General features: G+C 38.8%; 1 protein-coding gene across 17 annotated transcripts in view; it reads right to left on the bottom strand.

Annotated features, from left to right (window-relative positions):
* The window catches only part of rbfox2.S (RNA binding fox-1 homolog 2 S homeolog), a 170545-nt gene that overhangs the window by 11943 nt on the left and 141318 nt on the right, over positions 1-17284 (bottom strand). For 12 of the 17 annotated variants that reach the window (XM_018259275.2, XM_018259276.2, XM_018259277.2 and 9 more), the window contains 4 exons: positions 8588-8680; positions 3916-3976; positions 2283-2336; positions 1572-1667 (listed from right to left, as the gene is read on the bottom strand). In XM_018259275.2, coding sequence (XP_018114764.1) covers positions 1572-1667; positions 2283-2336; positions 3916-3976; positions 8588-8680 — 304 coding nt within the window. The remainder of the gene's footprint in view (positions 1-1571; positions 1668-2282; positions 2337-3915; positions 3977-8587; positions 8681-17284) is intronic. The other 5 variants (XM_018259284.2, XM_018259282.2, XM_018259283.2 and 2 more) reach the window with 3 other exon arrangements.

Raw genomic sequence — 17284 nt, forward strand, 5'->3', positions numbered from 1 at the left:
ATGAGATATAGCAAAAGCATACATTATTACAAAAACACACTTTCCTCCCATCTCATGCCATGCTTGGGCACCTTGATTTTCCATGCTGATATAAACCAATAATATAAAAGAGACAGATCTGTAAGGAGTTTATAGGTTTACGGCCCTTGGTTTATCAGTATCAGGCTGTAAAAGCCAAATATTGCTCAGAGGTCATGAGAATCTACCTGCAACAGTTAATTGATTGCAAGCTCTTATAGGCAGGGTCCTCTTTACCTCTTGTATTGGTTGAATTTGTATGTAAAGGTGGCCATAGATGCAAAGATCCGCTCGTTTGGCAAAGTTGAAACCTGACCGATCGACCAGACGACCGATCTCCGTCGGACGAAAGATGTCGGCACACGCCACACACGATCCGAAAATCGTACGAATCGAGGATTTGTACGATCGGATCTTTGTGTCTATGGCCACCTTAAATCCGTATGTTCAGTGTATACACCCATTAATAGTACAGCCTTTTCGAATATGCTGTCACTTTATCAATATGTAATAATAATAATATCCGGATACCCCTGGTGACAAAAGCCTTATTTTTATGGTTATGGGTTGTAACGAGGGCACTGTAAAGAAACAGGGATTCATTGGCCCTTTCCAATTAACCCTAAAGAGTCATTTTACGGATAGAGCCTTGCAGTTTAGGAATTAAAGGTTAACCATGCTTGGAGTTATGGGATTACTGACCCAGGGAAAAAAAGCCCATAAAGAGAAATTGAATAATAAAATGGGACGTTTTAATGGCAACACATTGCAAGGTCATGCTTGTATTAAACAGAAAACTTGTACTGAAGAAAGAAATAAAAAAAACTAAAATTCAGACATATAAATACCAGCGGCAGCAGCAAATTCACTTGGAAGATCTCGGAGGCCCAGGACTTTATGTGATACCAGTGGCCTGTGCTATTGCCCTCATCACATAATGCTTGTGAGGGGGTTGACAGAAACATTCAAACTTACAGTTTGAATCTTCTTTTTTTAGTTAATGTCCTACATAATCTTGAATATTATGCTAAAGCATGAGCTTTACTTTCTTTTTACATGAGCTTAAATCTGTAATTTTACCAACATAGAAATGTATGCACTATGAGTGCTTCCAAGGAAAACTGGCTAGCTGCGGTGCAGGAATATTGCAATAATATCTTGGCAGGATTATAAGGATATGCTACAAAGTTAACAGCCTGTATCACTCAAGAAGTTGCAAAACTACAATCCAGAATGCTGGGATTTGTAGTTTAAAAAAAAAAAAAAAACAGTAGTGGGACTTCGGTTTGGACACCCTGGCCTAGATCAGTCACAATCTACTAAATGTCTTAATATAAATACTGTAAAAAAAAATGTATCCTGTTGGAATATACCGTATTTGGAGTTAAATTGTTTGCTGCATAAAGTCCGGATTCTAACACATAGCACAAAAAGTTATTTTCCCTCCCCTAACCCAGTGCTAAATAACATACACAGTGCGTGCATGAACGAGCAGGGAGAGACAGGACAGCGGCCAGGGAAATTGGAGGGGGCCCATTCCACTCCCTACTTACTGATCAACGGAATGTACGTGTTAACCCCCCGTGGTCCGGGCAGGGGAACACCAGCCTCAGTGGCCAGAGAGACGTCAGCTTGGAGCCCGGGTGCAGCTTTGGGGTGATTGTTTGAAAATTTAGAAGAAGAAAATAAAAAAAACAAAACAAAAAAATACATAAAAAATAAAACAAAGTGTGAAAAGAGTTAAAGGGGGTAAAAAATATTGCTTTAACTATTCCCACCCTGGTCATGCTGGAAAAAAAACAAATAGAAAAGCAGAAATACAGACAAACGGTTGAGATGGAATTAAGGCAAAACAAAGCCAGAAGTTATCTCTTTTACAGATAAAGCAATGCAATGTATACCAAAATTACTTTAGAGAAAACTCATTATGATACCCTGGTTGTGATGCATTCCTTTCCTTTAATTGAATTATATTGGCTTTGTCATTGCACAGCTAAACATGCAGCAAGTATCTATAACATGCCATAACTGCTTATAGAAATGTTTTATTCACAAAAAAGGAAAAAGTCAGGTAAGCAAGATATATATATATATCTATATTCATAACCACTAGATGTCACAAGAGAGCCACATAATCATGTAGTGGTTTAATGACCTGTAATATAACCCCATGGACATAAACAGGGTTTTGGTAGAGACATGCAGTCTGACTTTGATTTTGCCTGTTCTCAGAACATGGATGCGAAGTGAGGCTGATGATTTACCTGCATAAAGTTCCGGTCCATAAACAGCTCCTACAACCGGACTGAGTTTCCAGCCTGAGGGAAGGACAGGTGATCAGATACTGTATCTACCTAATTCTAAATGTAGCAAATAGCATGAGCCTTGTAATGCCAGCAGTTGATTTGGCACTACCAGGGACAGAGATCTCGCTATTTGCTAAATGCAACTCAAGAGTGTCTGACACAAAGTATACCAGATATTGATAATATGTAATATATGTTATTAAAACCTAAACCTATTGTATTTAACCTGTGACTCTTGTTCTGATGCTGAGCTACATCTCAACATTTGCTCCGGCACTGTACTTCCCACAGTAGAGAAATGCCTGCTTAGGCCACCAGTCATAGACTTAAAGGAATAGTAGTAAACCCTAAACAGAAATGTGGCTAAAAATGTCATATTTTATATAATGACTTTATTGCACGAGCTTAAAGTTACAGCATCTCAATAGCAGCAATGATCCAGGACTTCAAACTGGTCACAGGGGGTCACCATCTTGGAAAGTGTCTGCAACAGTCACATGCTCAGTGGGCTCTGAGCAGCTGTTGAGAAGCTAAGTTTAGGGGTCGTCGTAAATTATCAAGCAGAAAATTAGGTTGGCCTGTAATATAAGGTGATGCTACAGGGCTGATTATTAAATCCTGATGTTAGTTGAACTGGTTTCTGTGCTGCCATGTAGTAATTATCTGTATTAATTACTAATCAGCCTTATATTGTGACATTTATATTCTAGGTGTAATGTATATTGTGCGTGGGTCACTAAGCTCAGTAAGTGACAGTAGCACAGAGCATGTGCTGTGCATCAGCAGAAAAGAAGATGGGGAGCTACTGGGGCATCTTTGGAGACACAGATCAACCCTGCTAAAGGGCCGTGGTTGCCTTGGGCAGGTACAGAAATACAAAACATAATGTACAACATTTCTAGCCTACTTCTTAAGTTAGGCTTTAGTTCTCCTTTAAATAGCAGCTGGCTCTCACCAGCAAATACTTGGTGTGCCACAGGTATCATGCAATATTTTGACCCCACTGTATTAGGCCCATGGCACAGGATATCAATTTTATGTGTGCTTGCATTTGTAAGAATGAGGACTGCATACTGGTTAATATATCTGATGGAATCTCCTTAGGCTACAGACCCAAACAGTGGTATGGCTAGCACTCCGAAGGGGCCTAGAATTAATTTACAGCACTTCCAGACAAGTTAGTTTTCCTTTTTGATAAACGCTGCACATTTGGGGTTTACCCAGTAATAGAAGGAATATATACAAAAAGTTCTTAGCCGAGCTCTGCTGCTTACATCATTTAATTAAGAATATATGACTCTAGCAGTGCCTTGGGACCAAGCTCTGCCACAAGAGTTGACTCTCTGAGAATGTTAGAGAGGCCACAATCAGGGAAGCAGTACTATTCTTAGTTAGGAGATAAGAACCTGCTCAGCTTTTGGGATGAGGTTGCAGATTACTGTGAGTGTAGTGACAAGATTAACACCAACTACCTACCAATGCCATTTAGGCTAAAAGCAAGAACATATGCTAACTATTCCTCCCAGGCAGGTGCACTGGAAAATCCATGTCAGGTCACTGCTCAAATTTTATGATTAATATTCAGACTTACCGTTGCCATAAGGGGTCACACTTTTCTTATTGGTCATCACACGAGCTGTGGCATTGTTCACCTTATAGGTGCCAATGAGGTGGGAGGGAAAAAAAACCTTGTTAGGGTGCAGACAGGTAACAAAATCAAAATGCAGCCCCAACTAGACCGTGAGCTACCACAGCATCTGTAAAACACTACTCTGCTATGGCAGCTCAGGGATAAACGGAGTTAATTTCAGGCACACACCACTCACACAAGACATAGGAGAAGGGAAGGCATTTCTGTGGTATGAGACAAAGGGTATTTGCATAAAAAGACATTATATATGTGTGTGTTTTTATATAATGGCTCTAGTAAACAATGGCCTTTTCAGGTCTATTTGGCAACGGCATGGCACAATTATATTAGGGTAAAGCTGTAACCTGTGTCAGTATGTTTCTTGAGGAATAAAGTGAATCTAAGCAACTAAAAGGAACAGTAACGTCAAAAAACAAAATTGTTTTAAAGTAATAAAATATAATGCAGTGTTGCCCTGCACTGGTAAAACTGCCGTGTTTGCTTCAGAAACACTACTATTGTTTATATAAATAAGCTGCTGTGTAGCAATGGGGGCAAGCATTCAAAGGAGAAAAAGCGCAGGTTACACAGCAGATAGCAAATAAGCTCTGTCTGTCTAATGGTGTTATCTGTTATCCATTAGTTAACCTGTGCCATATAGCTGTTTTTCAATTTCCGCCATTGCTCCACAGCAGCTTGTTTATATGAACTATAGTAGTGTTTCTGAAGCAAACAGATCAGTTTTACCAGGGCACGGCAACACTACATGCTATTTTCATTACTTTAAAACACTTTCATTTTTTGGTGTTACTATTCCTTTAAAGACGGCATGTAGTTTGTAGTGTAGTAGTGTATAGGGTTGCCACCTTTTATAATTTTTTTTTACTGGCTGCTGGGGGAGGGCGGGGCCTCAAATGGGCGGGGTGTGATGTCAAAAGGGGCGGGCCACGCGACGGAGACCCGCGGACGCTAGAAGAGGCAAAAAAAAAAAAGGTAAGTTGCAGGGGATTGGGGGCAGGCCGAGGGCTCCTTTTGATCGTATTACAAATTTACCGGCAGCTACATTACCGGTAAATTTGTAATACTGGCCCCGGCCTTGGCAGGTATTTTACCGGCTAGGCCGGACCGGCCGGGTGGCAACCCTAGTAGTGTAGTGTAGTGTATTTTTTTTTTTACCCCTTATATAGTTTGTTAAGACATTGCCTAAAGCCACTTTAGCCAACATATCTAGTGAATAGAAAATGATTGCCATTTTTTCTAGCCAACTGCACTTCCAAACACAGAGGCATTCTGTCACCCTGAGCAATTGGCATGCTCACTATGGTCTGGGGACACCTACATTGTCAGTTGGGCTTCCCTGTCCACGTATTAAACACGAAGAAACAGAAACAAAAACATTTGACGGGAGTAACAGGTCAACCATATTGCCCTTTCTGTTTTCTAAGACAAAAAGCCTATGTGGCCAAAAAAAAGAAGAAAGAAAAAGCGAGGAAGTACCTTCCAGCAACCCATGTGAAACCCAAGTAATAATAAACTACAAGCAATGTCATAGTTCATAACCCACATATTTCTGGGATCTAAGCTGTGGGTAACTGAACACCCATAAAATTCAGAATTGTGGCTTTCTTGGTAATTGTAAAGTCTGGGTCTATAAAATGCTCTGTGACAGTGGATGGGTCCCTAACTAGGCAAATCATTTTGAGCTAAAATTGTGTTTTGCTCCCTTTTTCTGTTAAGTGTAGGCACTGACATCTTTTGGGTAGAAGTACAGCATGCTCCCACTAATAGACAGACAGACAGACAGACAGAGGAGAGCATTGATCCAATAGAAAATGCTATAACGTGGGTGCCAGATGTTGCTTTATTTGCACACAGGGCAAGTCAAATAACACTGACGAGACCAGTCACACAAGGCAGGGCTCCCACACATGCAAAGGTTCATTTTCAATACATCAAACAAGCCAAGTGTGCCAGCATAGAGCAAACACCTATTACTCTCCCACTCACAGGCTCAGAGGGAAAAGGAGCATTGGCAAGAGAAGAGGGACTTGGGCTGGTGTAGAGGAGGGGTAGTGGCACCAGGAACTGTGATGCAGTATATATATATATATATATATATATAATACATTCCCCTGTGTGAGATGGAGCTGTAAAGTAGTATACAGACAAAAAGGAGACACATATATGTTGCAGAGGGACGGAGTAGTCTCACTAGAGAATGTATTAACAGATAGAAGAGGAATGTGCAAAAAAGAGTTTTAAAAATAGACAAAATTTGGAAGGTACACAAAACATACAGACATTCAGCCATTCTCTAATCTCCCCCACCGCCCACAATCCCATGATGTCCCACAAACAAAAGTCTATAAATGAAGCAGAAAAAGGGACTACAAAAAAAGGATAAAAGACAATACAACAGGTATCAGTAGTGAGTAAGAATGGCATGCAGATTACCAATTCCCTTACCAAAACAAATAAATAAGGCAGAACAAAGCAGTATAAAGCATTTCATCACTGGAGATAGGAGTAGACAGTAGAAAGAAGGGGAACAGGTAAGGAAGAAAGTAATGTAGATGAACAGAAATGAGAGAGAAGGTGATCAAGGCAGATCTTTAGCCCTTCAGTTGCAGATAGAATGTATTGCTGCCATTGAGTGGCTACACAACAAGCCTTTTCTGGCTGAAAGGCTAAAGTCACAATGCTGCTGCAATTAGAAAGCCATATGTATATCAAATAGTAATGGAGAAAAGCTCTGGTTCCATTCAGAACCCCTCAGAGTTTAGTGTGTTACACTTCACCCCAGGCAAAGAGCTGCTATTAGAGGAAGAGTGGAGTATGGGTGTCTGGAAAGAGGTGATTTAGACCTTAAAAAGTGCAGCAACATTGAACATGAGTATATCTGAAATACAACTGTGCACATAGAAAGGACGAAAAACAAAACATAGCAAAGAGGGGAACATATAAAGGTGGGAAAGAGCAAGGCACATTGTGGAAACCAGCAAAAGTTAAGGAAAGAAGGCAGAGAATAGGTCATGGCAACAAGAGCCTATGGTACATAGGGTGGGTTTCAGATGTTCTGCCCATCACAATATGACACATGTCATATTGGCCTCCTGCTACCTTACATAAAGGTATAAGGCAATCCTCTGAAAGTGCCAGGACTAGTGCTTGGAAGCCAACTGCCACCTGAAAATGCTTTGGGTCTGGTTACTGGTGATATTGGATGCTTTTCTACATACAGAAAAACACACTATGTACCACAGACCTAAGGGGATACACTGTATTCAACATTAGCCACTTTACAGGTTTACTTGTACTGATCTATTCTTTCCATTGGTTTTGTTGTAAATATTGTTATAATCTTACCTGTAAAAATATTATATTACAGATGCAACATCATTCAAGTTTTGTACTCCCAATATAAAATGTATAATGTCCAGCCTCAAGATGTTGCCAAACTACAACTTTAGAAGGCTGTATGCAAGTACTCCTATTATAATAAGGAATCTAAAAATCTTTAGACACACAGTATCTGCCTTCACAAACTCACTGCTAAAATGTTGCTTCTTTTTCTCTGCACAAATCTAAATAAATAATAATAAATAATTGTAAATGTATTCCATTCCTGCTGCCTCATGTGTTTATATGGGTACAGGTGCATCTAAAACAAATTATATTTTACAGTAGGAGGTACTTTAGCCCTTCTCTCAGTCCATTGGAAAGATGTATCATAAACTCCTTTCTTACCCTTACAGCTGTCTTCATGCCTGCAGTATATATGCTATGGTACACAAGACTGACTGGAAATTCCTCTGAATTCAGTAGACAGGGCACTAGCAAAGAGTCTTGGATAATTTTCCCAATCCTCAAGAGTAAAGAGTAAGCAGGGATACAGTGAAACCACTCTTATTTTCTACTGCCATAAATGAACCAAATTTTAAATTAAACAATAGGCAGACCAAATGAACTTTTAAAAAAAAAAATACAATAGGCAGATCATATTCATATTCAAACCAGTGTTGAACACAGGTGTATACTGCCCCTTCATTTGTGACACAATAATAAACTCAATACCATGAGCTTTGTTAAAGAAATACAGCAGAAAATTAGAAGAAAGCAGCACAATAACAAACAAGACAATGAACAGGTAAAGCTACCAGACAAAACATAATTAGAAAACAGAGTCTCGGTTAATAAACAAGCAAGCCCTAAAAAAACACACATACAAGCAAAAGAAAAAGTACAACAATTTAAGACATTGCCAGAATAGAGAGCACGACTGCACAATAAAACATACAAGCAGGGAATGATGACCGAATTTGGGTTAGAATTTACAAATAGGTTGGGAGACGATAAAAAGCGACAAACAGAGCTTGAAAGTTTAAAGAAGAAACGGTACTGGGGATAGGAAGAGAAGGTGCACATGTTGGAGACAGTGTAAGAAAGAGAAAACAGGAGATATACAGCCAGGCATAGAAAGTCCATAGAAAAGCTGAAGTCAGAGCAAGAGAGCCATATAGAGAGTGGTCTGGAATAGAGAAGGTGAAAAGAAAAGGGAGAAGAGGGTGAAGGAAAGAGTGGGGTGCGGCTGCCTGCAATTGGCAATCTTTCAGTTTCAGGTAAAGACATGCACCTCGATTTTTCGCCCCTCAACCACCGTGCTGTGCAATTTCTCCCGGGCCTGGTCAGCATCCGCGCTAGTTTCAAAAGTTACAAAACCAAAACCCTGCGTGCAAAGGGGAGACATACATGCAAATCATTAGAGAAGGGAAGGGGGAGAGAAGAAAGATAGGGAGCGTAGAGGGTGGAAGGAAGGGGGCACGTAAAAACATCAGCCGCCAGAGAGCCAGAATTGAAACTTAAAATAAAACATGAAAAAGTCAACGTTTGTATTATTATTATTATTATTATGTATTTTTTAACTTGGCGACAGTGAAAGATCAGAAAACACAGCACTAATTTGTCATATTGATGCTGCTCAGACACATGCAGTGTTGAAGGGGGGGGAGTGAGAAAGTGAGGAGGTAGAGGGCAAAATAAATCATTGCAGTAAAGAAATTAAATACTCCAATGTAAGCTGGGAACATGATAGAGGAACCTGGGCTAAACGGGATACAGGGGAAGCTCAGGCATCCCAATGAGTGCACCATTTGCTAATACACCAAGATCCCTCTGCACTTTATTACATAATATAATTTACCGGAAACAGAATGATGAGTCCAATGGATGTGATACAGCAGTAGATATAAAGGTTAAAAGTAATGGCACAAGGGTGATTCTCCATGTTTTGTCACCCAAGCATTTTCCAGCTTGTAGAGCAGGGAATTAAATGCTCAGAATTGCCACATTAAGATAGCAGATTATATTACTGATATTTTTCTCTATTGTGGAACATTCGCTGATACTATTCCTACACTTGTGATAAACATGAGCAAAACATATAGATTTTGTGTTCAACATGCATTATGTCTTCTTTTAATTTAAATATATATACAGGTATGGAGCCGGTTATACAGAATGCTCGGGTCCTGGGGGTTTCCGCATTCCGGATCTTCATACCTTAAATCTACTAGAAAATCTTGTAAACATTAAATAAACTCAATAGGCTGGTTCTGCTTCCAGTAGGGATTCATTATATCTTAGTTGGGATCAAGTACAAGGTACTGTTTTATTATTACAGAGAAAAAGGAAATCATTTTTAAAATTTTGGATTATTTTATAATAATGGGGTCCATAGAGTCTGTTTTTACTCCTTCCTTTACCCTCCATCTGCAGGACATAATACCCTCTGTATAATGGAGAGTCTCCTTGCCCTCAAGTGTCTTGAAAATTAGGAGGAGTTTGTTATAGAAGGGTTTTAATTGTGACTAGTTTTAATTAACTACCTTCTCCTGCCCATGTTTTTTTTAAAAAAATGTAAGATGGAAAATGAAGCTTTTGCTTTTAGAGCAAGAACACGTGGAGCTACTTGTAGCCAGTTACTTGTCATGGCTACAAAATAAAAAATACTGATAATTGTTTCGATGTGGGTTTTAGTAGACACAATTCTCAGTATTGTCTACGGCAGGGAATTTTCTGGCGTTCTGCAGCCGCCACAAGTAGATTGCTACAAGCACTTCCATGTGTCATAGCCCTTAAAGTTTGAGTATCGAGCAGTGCAAGATATTATTTTAATAAAAACAATAGGCAGAAAGAAGGTTTAACACAAGACCTATATTGAACTCATGCTGAACACAGGTGTATATTACTCCGTTATTTCAACAACATCCTACAAAAAAAAACTTGTGTTCAGTGTCCAACTCTTCCCATCCTAATGTTTGTCATGCAGTATTTACAGTAAGCAAATACTCAAAGCAATATAAATCCCTCTCAAAAAGGGTTTGCTATGATATGGTATCATTCTGTGCACATTACAGCTCAGGCTTTTCATCTAACCCATTATTACCAAGAAAAACCCTCTGGAAATCACTATGCTTGCCTTGCAAAACCAAAAATGTCTATATAACTGAAACAGACATTATCGTTTCATAACATCCATCAAGACTCCCCTGCACTCATTTAGAGAATATAGTGTTAACATAGATATAAGTAACACTCGGAAAGCAATAAACTGGGGCAGCGGAGAGTAATCCTTAAAGGAACAGTAACACCAAAAAAAGTGTATTAGGGTAAGGCCACACGAGGAGATTCAGGGAGATTTTGTCGCCTGGCTACTAATCGCCTCGTCTTTTGAGCAACTATCTCCCTGAACTGCCTCAGCGTTTTTCCCCATAGGCTACAATGAAAAGCCGCCTGCGCTAATGCACACACGGCAATGCGTTTTCAATAGTTGCCTGAAATTGCCTCACTGAGGCAACTTTGTAGCCTATGGGGAAAAACGCTGAGGCAGTTCAGGGAGATAGTTGCTCAAAAGACGAGGCGATTAGTAGCCAGGCGACAAAATCTCCCTGAATCTCCTCGTGTGGACTAGCCCTAAAAGTAATTAAAATATAATGTACTATTTCCCAGCTTGATGTTTTTGCTTCAGAAACACTTCTATAGTTTTTATAAACAGGCTGCTGTGTAACCATGGGGCAGACTTACATAGCAGATAACAGATACACTCTTCATTATACCATTGTACTACTTTATAGAGCTTATCTGTAATCTGCTGTTAACCTGTGCCTTTTCTCCTTTTTCATCTTAAATGGCTACAAAGCAGCATAATCATATAAATCATAGTAAACTTTCTAAAGCAAACACATAACTTTTACTAATGCAGGACAACAGTACATTATATTTTAATTGCTTTTATTTATGAAATCCTCTAGGCTGAATATGTTTTATATAAGGCAGGACACCGCTGTGCTGGTTAGCTAGACATGTATGGATATATCAGCCTTTTAGAATCCAGGATATAGTAGAGTACTTGGGCAGGCTAGGTTAGTTAATCTCCCAACCAAAGCTATACATATTTTTTATAACCACTTACTTCTACAAGCCAGCTCAAACATCTTGCCCTGCATTGAGCTATTTGTGCTGATTATAACATTACTCCATATTTTATTTGCTGTTGAATGAAAGATAAAGCGTAATAATAGCCTCCCTTTTGATTCTAACCAGTTACACATGCAATGGAAATTGAAATACCTATGCCCCCTGTAAATTCCGAATAGCCCAGCCTTCAGCTTTAACTCAAAGCTTCAAATTGGTTCCAGTTACATTCAATTCTGCAGAAAGTGAAATATAATGTACGGTAAGCAGAAATAAAATCGAAAAAGAAAAAAAAAAGTATAAAAAAAAAAGCATAAAAAAAAAAGAGAGAGAGGAAAGATGGGGACAATGAGAGAGAGAGATGAGGAATGTGTATGTTCCCTGTCTGAGAAAGTAAAAATTTACCATGAAACTGTAAATGTTAATTTATAACGGAGAAGGGTTTGCGCCTCCTATGGACTGTTCAGAATACAAAATATTATCAAAAAACACAAATGAGAACAAAAAAAGAAAATTATGAAAATAAAATAGAGAAAGAAACGTACACAGTTAACAGTTTTTAAACATTAGACTCCAAATCATATTGCAAAAATGAACACTGAAAGGGTTTAACCCCCCCCCCCCCCAAATAATGTATGGTCAGACTGAGGGACAATTTCTGTATAATTGTTAAGGACAGGGCTAATAGGAGTAAGCATTGTTTTCATTGATAAAAGCACTACATAGTTATATAACCTGGACTTTCTTTATGAGAGAGGTGAGTTAGGGGGGAAAAATCCTTAGTCTGAATGTTTGCAATATCATTTGGAATCTTTTCTTTTTCTTATACAAATCACCTATATCTGTATATCTATATATTCGAAAATAATTCTGCTCCAACATTTTAAAATGCCTGAAGTTGCAGAAGCACTTATCTTTACAGAACATCAAATTTAATAAGCAGTGATCCCGAGTAGGAACCTTTTATGGTCAAACAAGGCAAATTGGGAATTCCTCCAAATTGCAATTACTGGGGGGTGGGGAGCCTGAAAATGGAGCGTGTTTACCTTAACCCTGTAGAATTTGTTTTGTGTTTCAGTAATTATGAACGGTTTAGCAGTACAAGATATGTGCAGTCTTTAAAAAATAAATATCCACCAGTATGGAAAATACAAACCAGAGAGGGGGAATCGTGGCTAAATAAGGAAAAACACAAATTGGCCATATGATGTTCTGAGATGTCTTCTTAAAAGAGAGTCTGATGCATCATGTACAGTGTGCTGGTGTAAAGTGCTTCTGCAAAGCCTTTGCCGACAATTAATTCCTCTATATAGGTATACTGGGAGCAGACATTATTATACCATCTGTTTAGACAGGAAGTGATGTGACAGAAGCCAATCAGCAGCACCATTTCCCCCCAAACTAGGCCCACACATTTAATAACACAGGGCTAGAAGCAAAGCTACTTTCATGGAACAGTGTGATCTATTCCAGATTTTTAGCTAAACACTGGCTCAGGAAAGAACCTGGAAATAATCAAACTGCCACGTATCAAATTTATTTTCCTGACACAATTCCAGAAAGGGGGGAAAAGGGAGCAGGAGCATGGGGTTACATTTGTTAAAATGAAACCATCTGTGGAGAAGAAAGCAGATTGAGTGACATTTATTTACATCAGACAAAATTATTGGCTGTTACATTAAACTAAAGAAAAGGCGCCTATTTGCAAAACCTTAAATAAAGAGCCAGATTCAATTCAGTGAGAAAAAGGTATCTCGTGGTTTATCAAGTGAAAACTCAAAGAGGTGATTTAATTCAAGGAGAAAAAAAAAAACCTCTCTCCAAATTCAATTCCATATTTTTCCCCCATAGACTTCAATAGAGTTTTCACGTGAGAGAAGTTTGTGTAGATTCCCTCACTACTCAGTAGATCAACAATCACAGTACCCCCTGGGCCAAAACCCTCATTGCAAATTAGAGGGCTCTGCTCAACAGCTTATTTTTCCTTATAAAACAAACATAAAAATTAAGCAAGACCAGCATGCAAACCTAATATAAAGATGCCTGCTCTGAAACCTACTTAGAATGTAGCCATGGGAATGGCAATAATATTATTTTGGCAAGGCACTTGGAACTAGAAAAAAAAACTTCAGATTTAAAAAATAAAAAACCTGTGGAGCAAGATGAAGGAGGAAATAAAAAGTTGGACATATGGCACTAATCATTTCTTTCTATGTTTTGGGATTCCTCAACCCTTGTACCCATTAAGGCCCTGGCATCCCACAGCACACCCTCTTTTCAGCTGCTTGTTCTCCTGCTATGGATTAGTCATTTCTGTTTTTCTCTCCTCCAGCACATAACACATCATCAGACTCCTAAAATCCAGCCTTCCAGTAATGATCTAATCGAGGCCATAACTTAATTTCCCTCACTGCAGATCATGTTTCTGGGTTGCAGTCCCAGAATGGTGGCTGGCTGTGGGGGGTGTTAAAAGGGCCAGAAATACATTTATGGCATAGGTTTACGAATTTGTTTTTTTTTTAAAAGGATTCATTTGACTTCACAGATACTAAATTACTTTCCAATATACTAAAAGTTTTCTTAAAAATTTTGGGCATTTACTCACATAGGTACAAATTTGCTCCAGTGCAGCAGGAACCCACAATAACCAAGAATAATTGTATTATAGCACAGTACACTGTACTGCACCTTGACTGTCAATATTCTTAAAAGATATATAAAACAGGGACGGACAATCAGCATTCATCCCTTCGGCCATTGTTGAACTACAATTCTCAACACAGGCAAATTAAAGTTTAACAAGAGCAGGCTGAATATCCCTGGTGTAAAGATTTAAGGTGAAGTCAAGAAAAAAAGCTCTAAAAAGGCACAGAGGCAATAAACTGGTGTGCATTTTGCAGCTGTATTTTATTTGGCAGTACTGCATTAATCACAAAATTGCTGCTCCAGTCTCTTTTCTCACATTTCAGTCCTTGTGGAGACAAGTCTGTGGGGAGTATCTCTCTACTAGCTGGTAACAAAATGTTTTTTCTTATGTACCAGGAGAATATGCGCAGCAAGCAAAAGCTGAAACAAAGCAGACTTCCTTGTCTGTTTCACTAAAACAGCCCTAAACATCCTAGAAAATCTCAGAAGAGTTGTTAGTATCCAAAATTATTTAGATACAGTGCTTCTATAACATGTACACCTGTATGTTTCAGGAGTTTAAAATGGCCCCAACATGAAGCTTTGTTGCCTGCTCTTCCAGACTACATTAGGAAGCTGCCAGAGAGCCTGTAGATGGGATTCCGATGTAATTGAGAGAAGAAACTGTCCTCTTTCCAAGGATGGATAGCAATTCATCCTCTGTCCATCATACAGCTGATATAGAGTATGCAATCCTTCTTTTGAATTTTTGGCTATGCTAATTTGAGACTCGCATGTGGAGGCTCCTTGGGATTTGCACCTCATTTACTGGGTGTGGGCCTCCTTAGTTAATATCTCTATCGATTTGATTAATTAACGGTCTCCATAAAAACATAACATTACAGAAACCCTGTAAGATTATTTGGGAAAGTGACTATAACCCTTTTTTGAGGTGGATGTGAAGAGTTCCCCCATAATTAGCCATTTGCCAATCTATATCTATTTTGTTCATAAGAATATAAAACTCTTGTGAGCAGGGGACACTAGTTATAAGAGTGAACGCATGTTCTATAGTTTCACAGTTAATGTGGACTATATATTATTGACTTTCTTGTCATGCCAGGACATGCCATAAAAATCCTCTGTATGTGGGTAATGCTAGAAAAACATGTAGCCTTGGCATGGGGCAAAGACAATTTTATATTTTACTTTATCAGTATATGGGCATTCTAAAAGAAATATTTCTGAATGCTCCAATTTGTGCTTTCATACATGAATGATATATATTCATCTTAAGCACTTTGCCTTTATAATTTTGCTTTTGCAAAAGCCAACAAGGGCAAAGCAAATTTGTCACGCACTTCTTTATGTGTTGCTTGCTGTAAAAGTGGCAGGGTATTATGGGAGTAAATTTAGAGCTGTGTGATATTATAAGACATACAGCACAGCACATATTAATGGAAGGTTGACACAGGTACACAATAAGTAAAGTGTATGATTTGAAATAGTAACTTTTTTTAACATTCCTTCTGTAGAGTGGACATAATTACCAAAAGTGCAGACATGCTGTAAGGAGAAGTTTTGTTTGCCCTCAAGAGTCTATGCCATATCAAAAGAGAAATGTATCATTCTTTAATGCTACAAATCATCTCTACATATATTTTAAAACTGTAGCTCAAATTCTAGCTCAAATTACTAAACTGGGAGCACAGGCCCAGCACTACTGAAAATCAAAGGACATCAGTGACTAAACATGAATGGCCCTAAGGCTTTTTTTGTCAAGAGCGTAAATGAAAAATCCTGTGCAGTTTTCTGATGTCAGCTTCCTTTGCTCTCTGTTTGCTTTCTGTCACCAACATGTAGGTGTGTGTGTGTGTGTATATATATATATATATATATATATATATATATATATATATATATATATATATATATATATATACACACACACACAACTGTAAGACTAATTTTAAAGGAACAGTAACACCAAAAAAATGAAAGTGTGTTACTATAATGTAGTGTCGCCCTGCGCTGGTAAAACTGGGGTGTTTGCATATAGTTTATATCAACAAGCAGCCATGGGGGTAGCCATTCAAGCACAAGATACACAATAGATAAGAAAATTAGCTATTAAGAATCCCATTGTATACTACAGAGCTTATCTGTTATCTGCTGTGTATTCTGTGCCTTTTCTAATTTTTCAGCTCTGAATGGCTGCCCCTATGGCTACACAGCAGATTGTTTATATAAATTGTAGAATTTCTGAAGCAAATACACCAGGTTTACCATCCAGTTCAACAGTATTTTATAGTTTAATTACTTTAAAAGACTTTGATTTTTGGTGTTACTGTTCCTTTAAGGCAACATGACAGAAAATGCAGAAGAGAACAAACTAGTTATGGGAGAAGGAAAGGCATATTTAATTGAGGGTGCCAAAAGACACCCCAAGTGATTATATATACTTACCTCACACCCCGGGCCAGTGATCCAATCAGGAGGAAATTGCACTGGTCCGGGGGTTCTCCACGCGGGTGTGCATGCTCAGTAGCTCGGAAAGCTGAATTTTAAGGAATAAGTCGGCTATTTCGTTTTGCTGCGCATGCGTCTGCCCTGGGAAATTTAAAGAAAGAAGAAGGAAGCTGATCGCTCCATGGTGCTCGCTGGAAGAACCCCGTGCCACTGCAGTTTTCTTCTGATACGAGCATTGGCCCAGGTAAGAGGTAAGTATATACAATCACTTGGGGGTGCCTAATTCTTGGCACCCCCAAGTAAAGAGCTCCTTTCCTTCTCCTTTAACACCACTTGAGCAAAGGGATAATTGTCAGTTTCAACGTAATTAGTTGCACAAAGGACCACAAATGTTTAGAACATCTATAACATGCATCACCTGTGGTGCAGCCTTTTCAGTGCCACCTCTTCCCTTTAAGGAAATGCCACAAGGGTGATTTCAAGCACCAACTAAGTTTTTTTAGTAGCCCAAAGACACACCAACAAAACCATTATGTTCTAAGTCAATTGCCAGAAAATGCCTGTTCAAGAACATGGGGCGATCAATGCCCAAAAATAAGGACTAACATGTGTTCAAGTACCTCTTGAATAAGCACTTTAAGGCCATTCACATAGGAAACAATGAGCACAACTTTCAACCATCTCAGGTGCTACTAAGCTCCTGAAATCTCCCAAGTGCCATAGTCCATAAAAGACTGAGTTGCAATACTAATTTAACAGCCGC

This window comes from Xenopus laevis, chromosome 4S, assembly GCF_017654675.1.
Source record: "Xenopus laevis strain J_2021 chromosome 4S, Xenopus_laevis_v10.1, whole genome shotgun sequence".
Lineage (NCBI taxonomy): Eukaryota > Metazoa > Chordata > Amphibia > Anura > Pipidae > Xenopus > Xenopus laevis.